The sequence below is a fragment of the Pan troglodytes genome, chromosome 2 (genome assembly GCF_028858775.2).
Source record: "Pan troglodytes isolate AG18354 chromosome 2, NHGRI_mPanTro3-v2.0_pri, whole genome shotgun sequence".
Lineage (NCBI taxonomy): Eukaryota > Metazoa > Chordata > Mammalia > Primates > Hominidae > Pan > Pan troglodytes.
This window is the reverse complement of record NC_086015.1, coordinates 187,314,288-187,337,404: the sequence shown is the minus strand read 5'-3', so window position 1 is coordinate 187,337,404 and position 23,117 is coordinate 187,314,288. Positions and strand designations below refer to the sequence as shown.

The following is a 23,117-nucleotide window of genomic DNA, read 5'->3' as shown; positions in this document are numbered from 1 at the left end:
ATGGTGAAACCTCCGTCCCTAGTAAAAATACAAAAATTAGCTGGACATGGTGGCGCATGCCTGTAGTCCCAGCTACTAGGGAGGCTGAGGCAGGAGAATCGCTTGAACCTGGGAGGTGGAGCTTGCAGTGAGCCGAGATCCCACCACTGCACTCCAGCCTGGGCGACAGAGCAAGACTCCACCTCAAACAAAAACAAAAACAAAACAACCAAAACAAAACGAGAAAGAGGTTTCTGATTGGTTAGAGAAAACTTCTTCCAGAAAAAAAGACCTAGAAATAGCAATGACCTAGAAGTGGCTATGAGAAGATCTGGGGTGACAGCCTTCTAGGCAGAGGGCACAGCCAATATACAGGCTCAAGGCAGGAATAAACATGTTACATTTGAGGAATAAGAAGGCCATCATGACTAAAGGAACAGTCCTAGGTGAGGCTGGAAACATAGACCCGCCAGATTACACAGGGCCTTGGATGCTATGGTCTTAAGTATGGGCTCCTTCTACTCCATTTTATACACTGTTGCCAAATTAACACTAGAATAACAACATCTTTCAGATACCTCTTCTACTCAGAAACCTTTCCACATTCCCCAAAGCCCCCAAATATCCCTATTCAAGGCCCCCCATAATCTAACCTCTACCTACTTTTACAGCCTTTTGTCTCATATCCTGGCCAAATTTTTGACTCCAGGAAAATGAACCCACTTGCTAGCCCCTGCACACACCTTATGTATATCGTCACTTCATACCCTTTCCTTCACCTTCTTTACATTTTTTATCAAAGTAATATGTTTGCAAGTCAAACAGTATTTAAACAGCTTTTTTTTTTTGAGATGGAGTCTCACTCTGTCGCCCAGGGTGGAGTGCAGTGGCACAATCTCGGCTCACTGCAAGCTCCGCCTCTTGAGTTCACGCCAGCCTCCCGAGCAGCTGGGACCACAGGCGCCCGCCAAATTTTTTGTATTTTTTTTAGTAGAGACGGGGTTTCACTGTGTTAGCCAGGATGGTCTTGATCTGACCTCGTGATCCGCCTGCCTTGGCCTCCCAAAGTGCTGGGACTACAGGCGCAAGCCACCATGCCAGGCTTTTTTTTTTTTTTTTTTTTTTGAGATGGAATGTTGCTCTGTCGCCCAGGCTGGAGTGCAGTGGCACGATCTTGGCTCACTGTGAACTCCGCCTCCCGGGTTCATGCCATTCTCCTGCCTCAGCCTCCCGAGTAGCTGGGACTACAGGTGCCTGCCACCACGCCTGGCTAATTTTTTACATTTGTAGTAGAGACGGGGTTTCACCGTGTTAGCCAGGATGGTCTCGATCTCCTGACCTCGTGATCCGCCTGCCTCGGCCTCCCAAAGTGCTGGGATTACAGGTGTGAGCCACCATGCCTGGCCCTTAAAAAGCTTTTTAACAAAACAGCAGTCCTCCTTATTGGTATAGTGGTGAGAAAAACAAAACAAAAAACCCCAGCAATTCTTTGTCCTATTTCCCTACCACTCTTAGTACTTTTTTTTTAGCTCATAATACTTGTTCTTGATTTATACATTTTAGACATTGCTTATTGATTTCCAAATTTGATTGATGATTCTCTCTCTTCCACCTTACCCTTCCCTCTTAAAATAGTGAAAGCACACTTTTTGGCTAAGTCAATATAGTACTTAGTAGTGACCTTATTTTGACTACGAGCAAATGTTCACCGCTAAGTCATGTGGGGTTTTTTTTGTTTTGTTTTTGTTTTTGTTTTTGATGGAGTCTCACTCTGTTGCCAGGCTGGAGTGCAGTGATGTGATCTCAGCTCACTGCAACCTCCACCTCCCGGGTTCAAGCGATAATTCTGCCTCAGCCTCCGAGTAGCTGGGATTACAGGCACGTGCCACCATGCCTGCCCAACTCATTTTTGTATTTTTAGTAAAGACAGGGTTTTACCATGTTGGCCAGGATGGTCTCAATCTCTTGACCTCGTGATCCACCTGCCTTGGCCTCCCAAAGTGCTGTGATTACAGGCATGAGCCACCGCGCCGGCCTCGTGTGTTTTATAATCATTTCCTTTACAACTTTTTTGTTTCCTCTGACTTTAATCATTGCCTTGTGTTTTCATTTGTTTTAATATATTATACCTATCATTAGTTTTTCCCATGTAATCTAATAGTTTCTCAATACACATTTTGTTCACTCAGTCAAAGCTATTAGATAATCCATCAGTTCCATTTTTCCCTGGAGCCTTCCATTTTTTTTTTTTTTTTTTTTTTTTTTTAGATGGAGTCTCACTCTGTCGCCCAGGCTGGAGTGCAGTGGCGAGATTCTGGCTCACTGCAACCTCTGCCTCCCAGGTTCAAGTGATTCTCCTGCCTCAGCCTCCCAAGTAGCTGGGATCACAGGCGCCCGCCACCACGCCCAGCTAATATTGTATTTTTAATAGAGACAGGGTCTCACCATGTTAGCCAGGCTGATCTGGAACTCCTGACCTCAGGTGATCGCTCGCCTTAGCCTCTCAAAGTGCTGGGATTACAGGTGTGAGCCACCGCGCTTGGTGGAACCTTCCATTCTTTTGCTCTGTTCTGCACCGCCGGCTATCTCAGCCTGTGCACAGCTGTCATCCTGGGACTTCTCTGCATCCTCAAAATTCCCTTTACCTGTCTCTGTGTTGAATCTGTTTCCTGGATACTTTACTCCTTTGTTTTGTTTACCTGTTTATTGAGACAAGGCCTTGCTCTGTTGCTCAGGTTGGAGTATAGTGAGGTAATCATGGCTCACTGCAGCCTCAAACTCCTTGGCTCAAGCGATCCTATCAAAGTGCTGGGATTATAGGTGTGAACCACCGTACCCAGCCAACAATAAATTCTTGAATTATGACCAGGTCCATGCCTGTAATCCCAACGCCACTGCACTCCAGCCTGGGTGACAGAGCGACACTCCTTCTCAAAAAAACAAACAAACAAAAAAGTAGCCGTGTGTGGTGGTGAGCACCTGTAATCCCAGCTACTCAGGAGACTGAGGCACGAGAATCGCGTGAACCCGGGAGGTGGAGATTGCAGTGAGCTGAGACCACATCACTGCACTCCAGCCTGGGCAACAGAACAAAACTCAGTCTAAAAGAAAAAAAAAAAAAGGAAAAATGGTAATTAAAATGTTCTTTTTTTTTTTTTTTTGAGACAGAGTCTCACTCTGTCACTCAGGCTGGAGTGCAGTGGTGTGGTCTCAGCTCACTGCAATCTCCACCTCCTGGGTTCAAGCGATTCTCGTGCCTCAGCCTCCTGAGTAGCTGGGATTACAGGTGCACACCACCACATGTGGCTAATTTTTTTTTTGAGAAGGAGTCTCACTCTATCACCCAGGCTGGAGTGCAGTGGAGCTATCTCGGCTCACTGCAACCTCTGCCTCCTGGGCTCAGGCGATTCTCCTGCCTCAGCCTCCTGAGTAGCTGGGATTACAGGCATGCGCCACCATGCCCAGCTAATATTTTGTATTTTTAGTAGAGACAGGGTTCCACCATGTTGGCCAGGATTGTCTCAAACTCCTGACCTCAAGTGATCTGCCCGCCTCAGCCTCCCAAAGTGCTGGGATTACAGGTGTGAGCCACCGTGCCCAGCCCTAATTTTGTATTTTTTTTTTTGTCTTTGTATGAGATTTTATTAAAGGTCTTTACAGAGCAACATCCAGACTCCAGAATACAGCTGCTAAGGAGACTCTGTTATGCTGTGGGGACTGGCTGGGGCATGGCAGATGGCTCTGGCTTCCCACCCTTCTGTTCTGAGATGGGGGTGGTGGGCAGTATCTCATCTTTGGGTTCCACGACGCTCACGTGGTCAGGCAGGGGCTTCTTAGGGCCAGTCTTACCAGTTGGGTCCCAGGGCAGCATGAACTTCACCTTGATGCCCAGCACACCCTGTCTGAGCAACACGTGGCACACAGCAGTGCCAACGTAGTAGTTAATAGGGTCTCCACTGTGGATCATCAGGCCATCCACAAACTTCATGGATTTAGCCCTCTGTCCTCGGAGTTTCCCAGACGCCACGACCTTGCAGCCTTTGGCCCCACTCTCCATGATGAACTGCAGCACACCATAGCAGGCCCTCCGCACAGCAAGCCCTCCTAGGAGTTTGTAACGCAGAGACTCTGCCTGGGCAATGGCACACAGACCTCTAGTGGCAACCTTTTCAGCATAAAGCTCTACACTGCCCTCTGGAAAGCCAAACCTCTTCTGAACTATAGCAGTCAGTTCCCGAATCCGTCGGCCCTTCTCACCAGGAATATTCTGTGTTCTGGTGGCTAAGATAATGATTTCTGTCCTGGTTGGTGTAACTTGCACCTCAACTCCAGAGTAGCCATCTTCAGCCAGCTCCTGAGTAAGAAACTCATTCAGTTCAGCTTTGAAGATGCCATCAGTGACAAACATCCTCTTCTTGGAAATTTGCACAGCCATCTTGCCGCCACGCTCCACTGAAAGGAAAGGCCTAATTTTGTATTTTTAATAGACACAGGGTTTCACCACATTGGCCAGTCTGGTATCAAACTCCTGGGCTTAAGTTATCCTCTGCCAGCCTTGGCCTCCCAAAGTGCTGGGATTACAGGTGTGAGTCACATCACACCCAGCCTTTTTTTTTTTTGGAGGCAAGGTCTTGCTCTGTCTTCCTGGCTGGAGTGCAGTGGTGTGATCATAGCTCACTGCAGCCTCGAACTGGGCACAAGTGATCCTCCCACCTCAGTCTCCCAAGTAGCTGGGACTACAGGCACACACCACCACCCTTGGCTGATAATTTAAAATTTTTTGTCGAGATGGGATCTTGTGATGTTGCCCAGCTGGTCCCAAATTCCTGGCATCAAGCGATCCACCTGCCTTGGCCTCCCAAAGGGCTGGGATTACAGGCATGAGCCACCACGTCCAGCCGATTTTTCCTATTCTGTTTCCGCAGCCCAGTAGATGATTTTGGGCCTTATGGATTGATCCTTTACTACTTTTTTTTTTTTTTTGGATAGATAATATATTCATGATTCAAGATTCAAGAAGTATGTAAGAATGGAAATACAGTGAAACGTTACCCTGCTATTTGGTCCTCGAATCCTCCAATTCTCAAGAGAAGGAATTAGTTTACTTATTTTTAATTTCTAAGAACTCTTTCTTCTCCAATTCTTCCTTTTTAAAGTACTTCATAGACACAATATCTTTTCTTTGAGTTTTGAGAATAGTTATTGTAGCTTTTTCCCCATGAAGTTTTCAGAAAGCTCCCTACTTTGTCATTGTTTCCTTGGTTTCAATTTTCTATTTGTTTGTTTTGGTCTTTCATATTGGAAGGTTACTCAGATGTTTAATGGTCCTTTGCTGTCTATTCATATTTAACAGTGAGATACCAAAAAGTGGATTGGAAGCTCAGTCTATTTACAAGCCTTATTATTAATGAATAGGCTTCACTGTAGGGTGATCATGTGGGGGGAAAGCTGACATTTTGTTGTTGAAGAAACCAAAAATGTCAGTGTCAGTATGCATAGGCATTTTTTTCCCTGCAGTTGTTTCTTTTCATACTGGAGGTTCTGTCAGTGTGTGCTGATGTTGAGTCTCACCGCTCATATATTTTCACTTAATTCTTCATTTTCAATCTAATACCTCACCTCTATCCCCACTATGCCTGCTGCTGAATGCAGAGGCTCTGATAGTTTAAGTTCCCCTGGACATTCTGAAATTTCATGGGCTTTTTCATTCATTATGCTGGGCACTCATGGACAGTTGGTCTGGAAACTTGTGACCTTTGGGCTTAGGAAACCTTAAGTCTATCTTTGCTAACTTCCTCCCTACCATTTCTCCAGAGACGGAATCTCCCATTTTATGCAAGGGAGTAGGGGTAATCACTTGGCTGGATCAGATGAGGTTGGGACTTGGTGGGGCTTTTTCTTATACAGATCATCGTGTAATCTCCTTCCACCCCACCCCTAGTTCTCAGCGTCAGTCCATACCCTCCTCTGAGGTGCTGAACCTTTTATGGGTTCAGAAGGGCACATTGGCTTACTTCTTGCCATTAACTCCCTCAGCAGGTAGAACCCAACTCATTCTACTCTGTTAAGTGACTGTTGACTGTTCTGTTTTTCATCTTCCAAAATGTTGGCATCTCTCATTCATTGTCACCTCCTATTTTCCTTATCACTGGGTCATGTGGCTTTATTATTATATTTTTTGAGAAAGAGTTTCGCTCTTGTCACCCAGGTTGGAGTGCAATGGCGTGATCTCAGCTCACTGCAACCTCCGCCTCCTGGGTTCAAGCAATTCTCCTGCCTCAGCCTCCTGAGTAGCTGGGATTACAAGTGCCCGCCACCATGCCCGGCTAAATTTTTGTGTTTTTTTTTTTTTGAGATGAAGTCTCGCTCTTGTCCCCCAGGCTGGAGTGCAATGGCGCGATCTCGGCTCACTGCAACCTCCGCCTCCCAGATTCAAGTGATTCTCCTGCCTCAGCCTCCTGAGTAGCTGGGATTACAGGCACCTGCCACCAGGCCCAGCTGATTTTTCTATTTTTAGTAGAGATGGGGTTTCATCATGTTGGCCAGGCTGGTCTCGAACTCCTGACCTCAGGGGATCCACCCACCTTGGCCTCCCAAAGTGCTGGGATTACAGGCGTAAGCTACCACACCTGGCTTTTTTGTATTTTTAATAGAGATGGGGGTCCACTATGTTGGCCAGGGTGGTCTTGAACTCCTGACCTCAGGTGATTCACCTGCCTCGGCCTCCCAAAGTGCTGGGATTACAGGTGTGAGCCACTGAGCCCAGCCAGCACGTGCCTTTTTAAAATAATTCCTTTACTGGTATTTCAATAGAATTTTTGGAGGGGGCATAAAAGCTCATGTGTTTAATTTTCCGTATTTAACTGGAAAGTTTTTTTTTTGCTTTTAATGCATCCTTCCAGCCTCTTCTATTTTTTAGGCCATTCCAGCATCAAATTTCTGTAAAGCCTTCCCTAATCACCCTAACTGGAAGTAATCTCTCTTTCTGAAAAAGCTCTGTAGACTACTTCTGATTTCTGCTATACATTCAGTACAGATACAGGGATGTCTCACTGTACTAGGTCCATGCCATAATGCCAGAATCTTCATACTAGACACTAGATCCTATACCTAACAAGACAGAAACTGAGATTTACTAGAAAATTAAGCCAAACCCTGGCCAGCCTGTCTTTTCCTTTTCCAGTAATGCCTTCATACCCACAAGCTGACTTCAGTCAGCCCATCCTCAGTTTATATCCTTTTTTTTGAGACAGAGTTTCACTTGCCGCCTAGGCTAGAATGCAATAGTGTGATCTCAGCTCACTGCAACCTCCGCCTCTTAGGTTCAAGCGATTCTCTTGCCTCAGCCTCCCAAGCAGCTGAGATTACAGGCACCCACCACCACGCCCAGCTAATTTTTGTATTTTTAGTAGAGACAGGGTTTCACCATGTTGGCCAGGCTTGTCTCAGACTCCTGACCTCAGCTGATCTGCCCACCTCAGCCTCCCAAGGTGCTGGGATTACAGGCGTAAGCCACCGCGCCTAGGCCAGTTTATGTCTTTCTATCCAACTAAAATGAATAAAGGCAACCATTTGTTCTGTAACATCTGGGACGGTAGGGATGGGGGTAGAGCATCACTTGTTACAACAGTCACATTAGCCACCGTTTAAGTACCACTAAAGGAAATTATTATTATTATATTGTTTTGAGGCAGAGTCTCGCTCCATCACCAAGGCTGGAGTGCAGTGGCACAATCTCGGCTCACTGCAACCTCCGCCTCCCAGGTTCAAGCAATTCTCCCTGCTTCAGCCTCCTGAGTAGCTGGGATTTCAGGCGCCCGCCACAATGCCCAGCTAATTTTTGTATTTTTGTAGAGACGGGGTTTCGCCATGTTGGTCTTGAACTCTTGACCTCAGGTGATCCGCCTGCCTCAGCCTCCCGAGGTGCTGGGATTACAGGCGTGAGCCACTGCACGCGGCCAGAATTGTTGACTCACTCTATATGAAGACAAGGAACTCAAAAAGAAAAGACAGAAAGGCATGTCTCTTTTGGTTGAGGTTAAAGCAATACAGCAAAGTAACAACCTCCAGGTCAAGAGTCCAATATCACACCTGGCTCTGTCAGTTACTAGCTAGGGAAGCTCTGTGAGCTTCAGGCACCTTATCTGAAAATGGGGATAAGACTTCATGGGGCTCATGTGAGGATTAAATGAAACAATATGTGAAAACTGCTTGCCTGTCACATAGTAAACACTCTCAAGGGAAAGCACCCTTCACATGGCCTTCCTGTGTTCTTGGGACCTCCATTACTGGCTCTGGGTTATATTTGTCTGTGGGGCCAATTTCCCCTTCACTGAAACACAATACGCTGAAGGACAGAGTTCTGGATTCTGAGGGTCAAGTCCTTAGCTTTACCCCTCAAGAGTCATGTGACCTTGAGCTGATTTCCTTATTTCTGATGAAGAGTGGCCCAGCTTCCTGACAGAACGAGTACCAGATCAACTGGAAAAGGCATGTGAGAGGAACTGGCATGTCTAATGGGCTTTACATATGGTTGGCAACATAACCCTCTGGCAGAAAAGTGTTCAAAATGGGACTCTATGGAAACGGGCTTAGGCACACCACCCCAGGATCACAAGTTGGTCCACAGAGGCTGGAAAAGAACCTCCGCCCTCCACTACCCATGAGCCATGGGAAAGGTTAATTAGCAAGGTACCACAGTACCACCTAGTGGCTGGCACACCCGTCCTCCCTCTCCCCCAGGTGTTAAGGAAAGGCTATCATGTGACTCTGGTCACATACTTCACTGGCTGATTAGTCAGGGATGGAGACAAACCAAATACACCACTCTCTCTTTTAATATTAACATATACAAGCAGCAGAAAGAGCCAACTGCTCTCTGCTGTTCCCTGAGGGAAAGCCGGAGCACAAAGCTGTTCCTCTGGCCTTCCTCCAACTGCCGGGCCTGCTTAGCTCCTCCCTAGGCAGAAGCTTTGTTCCAGCCCCACTTCCACATCCCAACTCCACAGTCAGGATGGGAGGCACATGGTTGCTAGCAGGGGAAAGAATACTGTAGTTCCAGCCTCTGCTCCTTTCAGTCTCAGCCTGGATGGTGGTCACTCATCCCTCTGCAGCTAGTTCCTCACTTGTCCCAGCCCAGGAGCCAGGAGGGCACTCAGTCACACCCAAAGGAGCAGGCAGTGTGACTTCAGTCATCTTCAGATGACTCCTCTTCTGCCTCTTTTAGCCACTGGATGAACCTCTGCAGCTGTAAAGAAGCAGAGGAGAGATCGGCTGGGGGAGGTGCACATAACTCTCCTGCTCCCCTCGGCAGATAAACAGCTCTAACAACCAGAGCCCCAGAAACCAACCACCCTAGAGTCTAGGGGCCAGGACCTGGGAATGAGATAACCGTCTTGGCAAGAGGAGGACAGCCTGACGCACCTGTTGATTCTTGCGCAACTGCCGGCCCTTGTCAGTTATATCTCTTTGGCTGAACCAGCTCAGAATTGTTTCCTCAGCCAGGATCTCCAGCTGGTAGAAAGCCATCAGTACCTGCAAAAGGCCAATAAAGGGGACCTCAGGGGCCTTGGAAAGTCCAGCAGGATACTCTACCAGGCCCTCAGATCCCTCTATGCACTGAGTAGCCTCCTCCAAAACGGACAAGAGTGAGCTCTTCGCTCTGCTCCTGGGGCAGGTCTAACTTCTGGAACTATTGCTGGGGAGAGCTTTGCACATTTCCAGACCAGCCCCCAGATGGCTACCTTACTAGCCCGGCTCCAAGCTGTACTATTCTAGCAATAAGCATATTGGGAGTGGATGGTCCATACTGGATTCACATTAGCTTCTATTTTATGTCTCCCAAGGGGGTCACCAACCCTTGTTTGAAAGCAAGTGCAGAAGAATGGGGCTTGAGGTCGTATTCACCTTGGCCATGGAAATACCAAGAGCTTCATGCTCTAAGAAGAAGTCCTCAATGGCTGCTAACGCTTCCAAATGGTCGGCTGCGCGCTTTATGTAGTTCCTAAAAACAGGGCTCCAGGCCTTTAGCAGCTATGGAAGAAAGAAGGGAGCTGTAGTATATTCCTGAGCATTCACCTATACCTGGACATCCAAGCAAATCCATATTGATGACATGGGTGGACAAGAGGGAGATGATACAGGTTCTGTGGAATTATGTCAGAGGGACTTGGGAGTTGTTGACAGGGTTTGGGAAAAAGAGATTCCTTAGGGAAGGTGAAAGGGGATCAGATGCTATAGGCTGCCTCAAAATACCTATTCCCACCCCAGAGGCTGATCTTGTGTTGGGTCAAATTGCTGCCATACAGTCTGAATGTCCAGGTCCATTCTGAATATACCTTTGTGGGCCTAGGATGGTATGAAATCCTGCAGTCTCAAAGGCCAGTCAGTATTGAACTCAACCTGACCCCTCTGAACCAGCCAAGGCTGCTCTAGAGCCCAACCAGCTTCCAGAGGCAAGGAGAAAGGAACCAGAAGTGACATACACCCAATATAACAAGACAGTCTACTCCTGATTTCCTTTGCCTGTACCCAATCCCTTGTACTCAGCTCCAATCTTTGCTCACAGGAAGCAGCAGGGCACAGTAGCGGCTTGAGTCAAGCGGGGAATCCATCTGTTGCAGGGGGAACTCCAGGACCACGTGGCTCAGTACCTGCATCACCTCCTTTAGACTTATGTTATAGGCATACCTGTGGGGAGACTGGGGTGACACCAGGGCCTTCACTGGCCTTTCAGCAGGCTTAGAACTATGACTTTGATAGACATTGGAGAGGAATCTGGATGGAACAATATAGAAGGGGAGGGTTTAGGAAGGAGAAAGTCTATGCTGAGGCTAGAACTTAATAATGCTCTCCTTGCTCCAAATACTATTGGTCTTTCCATTTGGGATGTCGAAGGAATAGGTTCCTATTTGGAGACAAAACACTTACGAGAAAGCCTCTACCTTCCCGGGATCACCCCGAGGAGAACAGGGAGGGGCTGCTCTTACTTGAGAGAGTTGATTTCCAGGACGAGATTGTCACAAGAAATGTTCTCCTCTTTGCCCCGCTGTAGTGTTCCTAAAACTTCATTCTGGAACACTGAAATCAAAGCAAGGATAAGTTCATGGGCCAACATCGTTCAGAATGCTCTAAGTCATCTAGTCTTGACTCGATACCAAACCCTTTCTGAGGAACGTAAGCCTCTGGCTAGTTGATCCAGGCAGAGAATAAACTGGTCCAGCGCATTTCTCCCCTGCCACTCACCTTTGATGTCATCCATCTGAGGGGAGCCTCCCCGGCTGTCCGGCTCCTCAGAATCCATACTTTGCTCACTTTCACTTTCACTCTCTTCTTCCATGTTGATCTTGAGTCCTGAGAAGCCATAATGGGTGAGGAAAAAGAAAAAAAGAGTCATTGACAGAGAGCAATATACCTGCCCTGTCTGCATGAATAAAGGAGTGAATAAGTAATGTGACTCTGAAGTATTCATTATCCTTCAAAATATTCCAATTCAGGAGGAGAAGGGCAGGCATCAGGCCTAGCTCACCCCACAGATTCTGCTGCAGTTCCTCCTCTTCCTCCATGTTCATGCCTGCAGCTTTCCAGAGGTAGCCCTTGCCAGCAGCTCCTACTTCTGCTGGATTGTAACCTGGAAAAGGCAATGATCTATAGAGAGGGCCCGGCAGAAGCACCAATCCCTCCAGGAGGAAACACTGGTTCTTCTATGAGGCAGCGAGACACACAGATGCCCCACACCTGTCGAGTCTCACACCTTTCATCTTCACTTTGTCCTTTTCTTGGTCAGCCCCAGAATCATCACTGAACTCGCCATCATCTTCATCTTCCTCTGCATCTGGAGGGTGCAAAGAGATCACCGAGCCCTCAGGCAGCGTGATATTTGGGCCCACGACCACCTAAGGGGAAAAAAAACACAGAACCATTAGGGTGTGGAGGAAAAGTGCATCCTGATAATGAGAGCAACTTTTTTTTTTTTTTTTTTTTTTTAAACTAAGGCTAGACGGCAAATGAAACCACTGGATTTGTTCTCTCAACTCAGACAGGATTATGGGTGGAAATAATGCCCCTTCTGGCTCAGTGTGACTGCCATGCAATTCAGGGCCTGTGCACAGTATAGATCAGGTCTCACCTGGGAAGTGAGGACACAGCGTGGTTTCAGTGTCACTCGTTCCTTGACCTCAGCATTGTCACAAAGCAGAGACTGATGGATCTGTGCTCCAGCCGCCACTCGAACACCCTGCCACAGGTAGGTCTGGTCCAGCACCACGTTATCACCTGGCTCAGGATGGGAAGACCTCTGGGTCACTCAGGGTTCCAACCGCAGAGCAGAGCCCTTCATAGAGGACAGGGCTGACTGACACCAGCACAGCTCCCACCTAGCTCTCATTCCCCATCCCGCAAGTCACTAGAAACACCCACTCACCCCCTAAGCCCAGGCCTGAGAAGAGAAGATACTTCACCAAGTTTACAACAATTACAGACTACACACAGAGCTTAAGAACCCGAGAACTTTCAGGATTTCTGGGGACCCTCTGAACTCAAAAAACCTTATTAGAATCATATCCATGTCTACAAGCAGAACCAAATAATTCCACCTCTTCTGGTACATTTTACAAACCAAGTCTTTTTTTTCTTTTGAGACACGATCTCATTCCGTCACCCAGGCTGGAGTGCAGTAGTATGATCATGACTCACTGCACCCTCGACCTCTGGGCTCAGGTAATCCTCCTGCCTCAGCCTCCCGAATAGCTGAGATTACAGGCATGCACCATCACGCCCAGCTAATTTTTGTATCATTTGTAGAGAAGGGGTGTCGCTATGTTGCCCAGGCTGGTCTTGAACTCCTGGGCTCAAGCGATCCTCCCACCATGGCTTCCCAATGTGCTGGGATTACAATCATGAGCCACCACGCTCAGCCCCTAGAATCTGAGCCTTACTGTTGTTCTTGGAAAGGGGCAGTACTATTAGAAGCATCACACTCCTGCAACCAAAATGAGTTACCAAGAGGCCAACCAGGCAGTTATGGTAGACTCAAAAGAACACTGGACTTACAATCAGAATACCCAGATTCAGGTCCCACCATTATTACCAATGACCTTGGGCAAGAAAATCTTGTTGAGCCTGTTTATTTGTAAATTATGAAGATTAAATGAAACAATGTATATAAAAGCCCTTTGTAAACTGTAATGTGCTAAATAGATGTTGTTACTGCATGTTAATTATCTACTTCCTCCTGAATGTGACTACAGGGTACCCTGGAATGTGAAGAGTCATCCAATGAGAGGCTCACAGGCTACAAATTAAGGTATTGCTGTTTTCAAATCCCTGTTTCCTCCTTTCCTGAGGTAGCCACTCTATAATTCCTTATTCCCAGGGACTGTCCCTTGTGTAGCCATCCCTTGTGTTTCTGGAGACGTGGCCCCCCCAGGTTCCTGTTCCTAGGATAGTTGGCTTGATTCCCCACCTGTGCTCACCAATGTGGCAGCCGGGGCCAATGACACTGTTGGTGATGAAGCAATTGCTGCCAATGACAGTGCCAGAGCCCAGGAGCACATTTTCCTCTAGGATGCTGCCATGGCCCAGGCTGACCTCAGGCCCTCGGTAGATGTTGTGCCGGGAATGAGTGCAGCTCTGGGTGGTGCTGTCAGTGAAGTTCGCCTCTGGGGTGAGAGGGTAGACCCATCGGCGGATGACGTCAGCACAGACAGCTGAGTACATGTGTAGGTTGGAGACACGGGCACCATATTCCTTAGCTGTTACGTGCATGTGGATCTGGTTCCCTAGGATCTGAATGAGAAGGAAAGGGAGGTCACCTAAGCAAGAAAGACAGGAAGAATGCCCCCAAGTACAACTTTTCTAATCCTTTTAAGTTCCCCTCTGCCTCTCACTGCCACAAAGATTCTTCTTTGTGTACTGTTCCTCCTGCCCCCTGCTTTTCCTCCCTCCTAAGCCTCAATAAAATACAAAAAAGATCAAAAGTTACCAGCATGAGATACAATCATAGCCTTCTCCTCTCTCCTAAAGAGGCATTGGAAGACTTTTCTCACCTCCTCATTCACTAAGAGACCTCGCACAAAGTCATCTCGAGTTTGGTAGTCAAAGTTGTCTGTAAAGAGTTGTGCCACCTGTGGAAGGGAAGTGGAGTGGGCTAGAATTAAGTACTATTCTTTTTTTTTTTTTTTTTGAGACAAGTCTAGCTCTGTTGCCCAGGCTGGAGTGCAGCTGCATGATCTCAGCTCACTGCAACCTCCACCTCCTGGGTTGAAGTGATTCTCGTGCCTCAGCCTCCCAAGTAGCTGGGATTACAAGCGTCCGCCACCACGCCCAGCTAATTTTTGTATTTTTATTTTTTAGTAGAGATGGGATTTCACTGTGTTGGTCAGGCTGGTCTTGAACTCCTGACCTCATGATCCACTCACCTCGGCCTCCCAAAGTGCTGGGATTACAAGCGTGAGCCACCATGCTTGGCCAGGATTAAGTACTATTCTCTAGGAGCACAGATAATCCCCCAGAGACCTAGCAAACCCTATGACAGCTGGACATGGACCAGAATTCCAAAGAGACTCCCAGTGGGATACTGGAGACAAGATCTTTGCTTTACAATAGATTCTAAAAAAAAAAAAAAAGGCCAGGTGCAGTGGCTCACGCCCGTAATGCCAGCACTTTGGGAGGCCGAGGCAGGCAGATCACCTGAGGTTGGGAGTTCGAGACCAGCCTGACCAACATGGTAAAACCTCGTCTCTACTAAAAATACAAAAATTAGCTGGGTGTGGTGGCACATGCCTGCAATCCCAGCTATTTGGGAGGCTGAGGCAGGGGAATTGCTTGAACCTGGGAGGCGGAGGTTGCAGTGAGCTGAGATCGCACCATTGCATCCAGCCTGGGCAACAAGAGTGAAACTCCGACTCAAAAAAAAAAAAAAAAAAAAAAAGGCTGGGTGCAGAGGCTCACGCCTGTGATTGCAGCACTTTGGGAGGCCAAGGCAGGAGGATCACCTGAGGTCAGGAGTTAGAGACCAGCCTGGCCAATATGGTGAAACCCCATCTCTACTGAAAAATACAAAAAATAGCCGGGTGTGGTGGTGCGTACCTGTAGTCCCAGCTACTTGAGAGGCTGAGGCAGGAGAATCACTGGAACCCAGGAGGTGGAGGCTGCAGTAAGCTGAGATCGTGCCACTGCACTCCAGCCTGGGCGACAGAGCGAGGCTCCGTCTCAAAACAACAATAACAACAACAACAACAACAAAAACTGGTGGCTCATGCCTGTAATCCCAGCATTTTGGAAGGCCGAGGTGGTCAGATTGCTTGAGCTCAGGAGTTCGTGACCAGGCTGGACAACATGGCAAAACCCCGTCTCTACAAAAAAATACAAAAATTAGTGGTAGTGCACGCCTGTGGTTCCATCTACTCAGGAGGCTGAGGCAGGAGGTTCCCTTGAACCCGGGAGGCTGAGGCTGCAGTGAGCAGTCATGGTGCCACTGTGCTCCAGCCTGGGCCACAGAGCGAGACCCTGTCTCAAAAAATATATATAAATAAAAATGAAAATAAGGCCAGGTGTGGTGGCTCATGCCTGTAATCCCAGCACTTTGGGAGGCTGAGACAGGTAGATCACTTGAGACCAGGAGTTCGAGACCAGCCTGGCCAACATGGTGAAACCCCATCTCTACTAAAAATACAAAAATTAGCCAGGCATGGTGGTGTGTGCCTGTAATCCCTGCTACTCAGGAGGCTGAGGCAGGAGAATCACTTGAACCTAGGAGGCAGAGTCTGCAGTGAGCTGGGATCACACTACTGCACTCCAGCCTGGGCAACAGAGCGAGACTCTGTCTCAAAAAATAAAAGTAAAAATAATGAAAATAAACAGGGAGAAGAAATATACCCTGGCCTTCTAAGGGGACAGTAGCAGACCCACAGAGTTCTACTCTTTGGGTGTGCAGCCCCAGCCCTAAAGAGCTCACCTGAGGAGAACAGATGCTGATATGACAATCCAGTAAATCATATCGAACCTCCACTCCATCACTACTGCCCTGAAACAGGCTCTGTGGGGAGAAGTTACAAGGACTTTAATTTGTTTCTCCCACTGAAGCCTGTCACTTCCCCATCTCAAAGGACCCCAGATATCCACACACCAGAGGAAATGCAAAACGCCGGAGACCCTGGGTCTTCTGAAAATGGAGAACCCTGTTTGTGGTACTATCCACAGCCACTACCACATTGTCTTCGTGGCAACGAGTTGGGTGGCTGGGGGATGACTCCTTGAAGATCATCGTCATCACAGAAACATTTTTTTCTAGCTTCCGTCTCAACCTATAAAGGACAGGAGGGACAGAACTGCAAAAAAGCAGTCTCAGGGCTCTGCTGGTCTTTAACCCTTGTTCCTGTCATTTTCCCATCCTGACCTGTGTTCCTCAAGGGCTCTGGTGATATTGATGTTTGAGATGACATCCCCATACACCAGAAGAAAGTCAGAGCGCACCAAAGCCTTGGCATCAACATCACGGAGGACATCTCCCAGTGATCGATAGAGCTCTGATGTAATTATTCGAACCACATTGAGAGATGTAGGGCGGCACCACTTTGACTTCCTAAAGGAAGGGAGGGTGAGGGGAATGAGTATATCAAGCATAAAGATCATTTGAGCCTTCCCCATTTTTCACCCCCATTCAGCATTCACAGTCCTTCTCGATGGCTTTTCTGGGTTCTTGCCAGCATCTTCAACTTCAAAGAGTATTATGAACTATAATGAATGCTTTCAGCATCCTGTGTCACCAGTCTTGTTTTATGGGTTAGGAAACATGGTTATTTCCTCTCCATACCTTGACCCCTTGTCCCTAAATATCAATTTGAACTCAAAATCCTGCTGAAGCCTAGGGTACACAAAGTAGCCCGGGAACACGCTTCACGTCAGCTTTCCCCTTCTGCAATCCATATAACATTTAGGAACTGTCTGATGGAGACCATGCTAATGTCCTAGTCTTTACATCCTGGACTTCCATAAGCAATGTGATTCCCTAGTTTTCAAGATTTCAACAAACATGTAAGTGCTCACTATATGCTTGGGACTGAGCTAGGCAGTGGGAATACAAAGATGACAAGGAGCTCATTTATATCCTTGAAGGTGAGAACAAACAAGATTTAGAAACTCAGTGGGAAAACAAAGATGTTATCATTGTAACTTCCATACTGAAGCCATTAAATAAAAGCAAAGTCCACTGGCACCAAACTTTATAATGAGATTCAGAAAAAACCCAAGTTTATTCTTTAATCTTTGTCACAGAAAACCCAAGACAGACAGATACAAAGTTTCAGCTGCTCACCTCCTGATAAGTGTAGAAAATACCCTTAGAACTTACAATGACATCTAAGTAGACACATTTTTCCCCTCTCACATTTCCCCTTAGTTACATTCATCCTGAAAAAACTGGAAAAAGATGGCGAAACATGGAAAGAAAAGTTGCAGGGCCTTACAGTAAATGTTCTTTGATTTGAGCAGCTTTCCAGCAACAAAAGACAAATGTTTCCTGTACACCTGTGGCAGTCAGGAATTCCAGAGTGTAGTCAATTAATGCCACATTGGCCAGGGGCAAGAGGACCTGAAGGATACAAGATGAAAAAAAACTTGAGGTCTCCAATCCCTTTGGGTACCCCACTGCAACAATTTTCACTCCTCTATTAGTATTTCCAAACAGTGTAATTTTGCTGTATCTTTCCACTTCAAAGATAAACAGGTTCCTGCCTTTGATGTTCATGCCATGCTCTAAGCCTGAGTCTGAGACATTGCAATTTGGGGATGGTAAGTACAGAATCTATGTGCCTTGTATCAGACACAGAGCTGTGACAGAATGGCAGTTCACTGCTGGCAAAGGATAATACTGGAAATCAATCATATTTCCATAAATTTAAGCATTGCTAAGGCCTTCTTCCCCATAAGATTTCCTTCCTTGATCCCTAAGTGTCAGAGGTTAGCCATCTCCCGTCACTTGTCAAAAATGAACAGCCATTAGGCTTTTTCGAGGGAATTAGAGAGGATTTTCCTTAAATCCAATGCAGTTCCCTCTTTCTGAACTGACTGCTGAACGACCCAGCTGAGTCCAATACCCCATTGTCTAGACAACTCGGGGGCTGATGGCAATCAACCACTAAACCCATTTTGTCCTTTCGACAGATAGCACCGGCTATCATTAGAACCTGGAAGGAAAAAAAAAATACACTGCCTGAGATCTAGCCCGCTCTTTTTAAGGCATATTACCGCCCTTTCAGAGGCAAAAGGTCGTTTCTTTTCACCTAAGCAACCGTCATCGGCAAGGTTAAAAGCGGCGCAGCCTCTTCTAGGGGCACTGAATCCCCGCGTGAAGGCTTCTCTCAAGCGCTGTTTCTACATTTAGCTCTCTTCATTCCTTTCAAACCCGAGGTGGACAGCATTACGAATGCCCAAATCTGCCGGCCAGTAACTTGGTCAGCAGTCATCAGGGTTTAGACAGTCCCTCTGCCTCCGGTTTTAGGATAACAGCATAGACACAGGTCCTTCAAGGGCATGCTGTAGTAGTTAGCCGAAATGAGAACTTGCTCCAGCCCTGCCACCCTTCCTGCCCTCTGGCTGCTCGCGTGCGCGGCGCTCACCCGAGGCTGGTCCTTGGAGATGGGGAAGAAGCGGCGATCGAAGCTATCGGCCACCAGAACGGCTTGTAGGGGCGGCGGCGGTTCCTCCTCCGCCCCTCTGGCTCCCCCGCCACCGCTGCCTCCCGGCCCCGCGCCGCTGCGCTTGTTTGCCCGACTAACCACCACACCAGGCGGCGCCACTACAGGGGCCGCCATCTTCTTCTCTCACGGTCACCACTTCCGCAAGGAAGCTGACACCGCACGCAGTAGGGGACAAAAAGGATCCAGCACTTGAAATGCGACGGACTAATTAACGAAGGGAAGGAGACGAGGAGGGAGCAGTGCGCATGCGTCTTCCCCGGGGGCCCACAGATTTCTGAGGTTGATCCCGGAGGCGCGAGGAGTGGGTACGGGTCACGGTTGTCCCGGCCCCTGGAGGCGCAGGGTAGGAGTGGGGTCCCATAGATGTCAGACTCGGTCTGCAAGTATCGTCGGCCTTCATTTGTAGGTGAACAAGCCGAGATTCTTGCGGCGTGATAGGACTTGTGGTCGCCACGAAGGGGCCAGCTCCATCGGGAATCTCTAATCGCCCAGCAGTTTCCCCGCCCCGCGCATGTGAAATATGTAGCCCTCCGTATTCATTCTAGAAACTTCTGGGAACCCAGCGCCTTGGGGAGATAGAACCGAGCCAGATGTTCCCCCGCTGCGAGGAACTCAGAACCTGCATAAATAGAGAAGGTGGCATATAGTAGGGAGACCAGTAATTCCATTGAGCGCTGATTTTGGGCCAGGCACGATACAAGCATTATCTCTGCAAAACATCTTATTCATTCGTTCAGCAAACGTTTCTTGAACTCTCAGAAGGATGAAGGAAGTTTACCCAGCTAGTAAGTGGAAGAACTGGTATTGGAACCCGATCTGTCTGACTGCAGAGTTCCACAATCTTGCTGCCAAGTTATGTGGGGATAACAATGACTATTTTATGTCATCTATTCATTCTTCCAGCCTATCAGCCTCCTGTGTCTTAAGCAGAGTGGAGACGGGGGTGGATCCAGGCGCACCAGTAAGTTGTACTGGAGTTAAGCAGTAAGCTTTCTGGGCAGAGGAAAGTGCGGGCGTAAAGGTCCAAGGCTTGAAAAGGCGCAGCAGCACCTTTTTCTCTTTGGGGAAAGAAGCGGTGGCTGCGGGGAATAAACCAACTCTGCAGAGGGGCGGGGCCGTGTGAAAGCGGTGGAACGGGGCAGGAAGGCTGGGCGTCATTTGGGAGGCAAGGAGCTTTTCTGTAAGGCATAGCGCCCTTTCTGCACGGGACCTGTCCAGGTTCCACGCCACAGGCTTCTGCAGTTCCTGCAAACTGTTCCCATCCCGCCCCGCGTTGCACGTCGGGATTTGGAGTTCGCGATGCTGAGAGTTGTTTCCACGTGGCGATTCCGACTTGACCCGTCGTGCTCCGGCGCCCGCGTAGGGGGACGGAGGAGTTTGTCATTTCTTGCCTTGTTAGGGTGCGGAACGAAAACCATTTGATTTATCCTAGAAAAGGAAAGGTTGAAGCCAACTAAGTAAAAGTTTTCCATTAAATGAATGCACGTTGTAGAAAAGGAATGTTCAACTGCCCTACAAATCCAGAGGTAGAAATGGGGGAGGGGGGAAGGAATTAAATAGGACACATACACACACACACACACACACACACTCACTCACTCACTCTTGGGGGGGTGTTTGGGTATGGAAAGTAGGTCCGATCGCAGAATTTATTTTAAATGATTCCCGCAACCTTGGGAAGTTGGGAAGTGGTGAATCCGCTGCCGAAAGGCATTTGTGCTTATGGTAAATCCAGGTCTTAAAATTCTGTAGACTCGTAGCTATATGGATATGATTTTAATAGACGAGTTTCAGGAAGACTCTCTCAAACTGTTTTTTGTTGTTGTTGTTGTTTAAAAACTTACTTGAAATATATTGGAAACCACATATACATAATCTCTCACACACACTACATAAAGAAGTAAAAATTCCTTTCCCTACTTCTTTCATCCTATCCAATTTGTAGAGTCATAACCATTCTTAATAATTTGATGGGTATTCATTTCTTCCCTAAATTTATATGTCTAGAACTAGAGCTAGAGTGTATGCCTACATACACACACACACACACACACACACACCCATACATATATATTCAAACATAATATATGTATATCCACATGTATTCAAACACAGAATTATGTTTAGATAATTATGGTTATATGCTGGTATGCCAGAGCCAGACTGCCTGGCTTCGGTTCCAGGCCCTAGTTGGATAGCTTTGGGCTACTCAGCCTCTCTATGCCTGGACTTCTTCATCTTTGAAACGGGATAATAATAATACTTATCCCATAAAGTTCTTGTGAGAATTAAATGAAATAATATATGAAAAGCCCTTAGAACAGGCATTGGCACATTGTGAAGGTAATGTATTAGCTATTTTGATGATTATGCATTTTGTCTGCAACTTTTTATTTAACATATGAGGGAAAGTAGACAAACATAGCCATTTTCAATGATTCCATAATATTCCATAGCACGAGTATACCATTGTTTATCCAACCATTTCTCTCTTGAGAAACATTGCAGATTTTTTTGCAGTTTCTACGATTACAAATAATGCTGCAATAAACATCTTTCTACATATAGTCTTTATAAATTTGCATTTATTTCTTAGAATTTATTATTGAATTACAGTAACTGGTTCAAATTGGATGCAATTCCCATGGCAGAAGGTACATTGTTGAACTCACTGGCAAGCCTGATGAGGCACTGGTGGAATTCATGGAGATACTGCTTAATTGCTCTCCCTGGACAATGTGTCATTTTGCACTTACACCAGCAATGTATGAGAGCGCCTGTTTCCCCATAGCCTCACCAACAGAGTATTTTGTCAATAGTTCGGAGTTTCTGCCAATCTATAAAGGAAAATAAGTGTAGTTTTAATTTGCATTTCTCTATTTCAGTGAGGTTGAACATTTTTTCATATATTTGGTCAACTGCCAGTTCTGGTTCTTTTTCTTTTTTTTTTCTTTTTGAGACAGAGTCTCACTCTGTCGCCCAGGCTGGAGTGTAGTGGCACAATCTTGGCTCACTGCAACCTCTGCCTCCGAGGTTCAAGTGATTTTCCTACCTAGGCCCCCCTGAATAGTTGGGATTACAGGCTCACACCACTACACCTGGCTGATTTTTGTATTTTTAATAAAGGTGGGGTTTTGCCATGTTGGCCAGGCTGGTCTCAAACTCCTGACTTCAGGTGATCCACCTGCCTTGGCCTCTCAAAGTGCTGGGATTACAGGTGTGAGCCACCGCACCCAGCCTCTTTTTCTTTTCTTTTCTTTCTTTTTGTTTAGAAACAGAGTTGTGCTCTGTTGCCCAGGCTGGAGTACAGTAGCACAATCATAGCTCACTGCAGCCTCAAACTCTTGGGCTCAAGCAGTCCTTCCTCAGCCTCCAGAGTAGCTGGGACAACAGGCACCTGCCACCACACCTAAGTTTTGTAGTTTTTGTAGAAATGGGGTCTTTCTATGTTGCTCAGGCTAGTTCTGGTTCTTTCTCTGAATTTAGGTTTCAAAATGAGTCCTGAATATGAAATCAGTTTAGAATATAAGCTCTGTGGGCTTTCTGTTTATTTTATTCACTACTATACCCCAGGTATCTAGAAGAGTAACTGGCACATGGCAGATGCTCACTAAATATTTGTTGAATGAATGACTGGTTGTTGCTAGTCAGTAACTGAGTATGTGATCAACTGTAGACAAACAAAAGTAATTCCTGACTGTCCCAAGGCTGAGGCTGTTTTTAAAAGATTTTGGTAAAAATACAACAAAACATAAAAGTTATCATCTTAACAATTTTTTAACCTTGGCATGGAAAATTGATCGAAGTTGGCCATTTTTAAGTATACAACTCTGTAGTGTTACTTATGTTCATGTTGTTGTGCTACCATCACCAACATCCACCCACAGAACTCTTTTCATTTTGTAAAACTGATACTCTGTACCCATTAAACACAATCCTCATTTCCCACTCAGCCCAGCTCCTGGCAACTACCATGCCACTTTCTGTCTCTATGAATGTGACTGCCCTAGGTCCCTCATATAAGAGGAATCACATAGTATTTTTTTTTTGTATCTGCCTTATTTCACTTAGCATAATGTCCTCAAGGTTCATCCATATTGTTGCATGTTTCAGAATTTCCTTCCGTTTAAAGGCTGAATGATAATCCATTGGCTGTAGATACCACATTTTATTTATCCATTTATCTGTCAATGGACATTTCGGTTGCTTCCCCCTTTTGCTATTGTGGATAATGCCACTACGAATGTGATCGTACAAATATCTGTTCCAGTCCCTGTTTTCACTGAAATAAATGGAACTACTGTATCATATGGTAACTCTACATTTAATTTTTTTGAGAAATTGCCATACTTTTTTTCATTTTTCTTTTCTTTTCTTTTTTTTCTTTTTTGTTTGTTTTTGAGATGGAGTTTTACTCTGTCACCCAGGCTGGAGTGCAGT

General features: G+C 46.7%; 1 protein-coding gene and 1 pseudogene across 2 annotated transcripts; both read right to left on the bottom strand.

Annotated features, from left to right (window-relative positions):
* On the bottom strand, window positions 3,604-4,444 carry LOC736315 (ribosomal protein S3 pseudogene; annotated as a pseudogene).
* EIF2B5 (eukaryotic translation initiation factor 2B subunit epsilon) lies at window positions 8,799-22,980 on the bottom strand. 2 transcript variants are annotated; one of them, XM_001139517.7, is made up of 16 exons: window positions 18,597-22,980; window positions 17,445-17,569; window positions 16,376-16,561; window positions 16,106-16,283; window positions 15,935-16,015; window positions 14,025-14,102; window positions 13,452-13,764; window positions 12,107-12,252; window positions 11,732-11,873; window positions 11,507-11,608; window positions 11,224-11,331; window positions 10,968-11,058; window positions 10,545-10,668; window positions 9,886-10,011; window positions 9,403-9,513; window positions 8,799-9,226 (listed from the first exon to the last, which is right to left on the bottom strand). In XM_001139517.7, the coding sequence occupies exons 1-16, from the start codon at window positions 18,789-18,791 to the stop codon at window positions 9,167-9,169; spliced, it is 2,166 nt and encodes a 721-aa protein (XP_001139517.2). In that variant the 5' UTR covers window positions 18,792-22,980; the 3' UTR covers window positions 8,799-9,166. The 2 variants fall into 2 exon arrangements, 1 of the variants encoding a protein (XP_001139517.2); XR_010155877.1 differs by lacking the exon at window positions 10,545-10,668.
* Between the last annotated feature and the right edge of the window lie 137 nt (window positions 22,981-23,117).

Bases quoted from the DNA above. Each gene is read 5' to 3' on its own strand.
- EIF2B5 (XM_001139517.7), bottom strand. From the start codon at position 18,791: ATGGCGGCCCCTGTAGTGGCGCCGCCTGGTGTGGTGGTTAGTCGGGCA. The intron at 16,562-17,444 runs GTAAGGCCCTGC...CCCTTCCTTTAG, and splicing joins CAAATCAAAGAACATTTACT to GAAGTCAAAGTGGTGCCGCC. The intron at 9,514-9,885 runs GTGAATACGACC...GGCCTTTTGCAG, and splicing joins TTGGTATTTCCATGGCCAAG to GTACTGATGGCTTTCTACCA.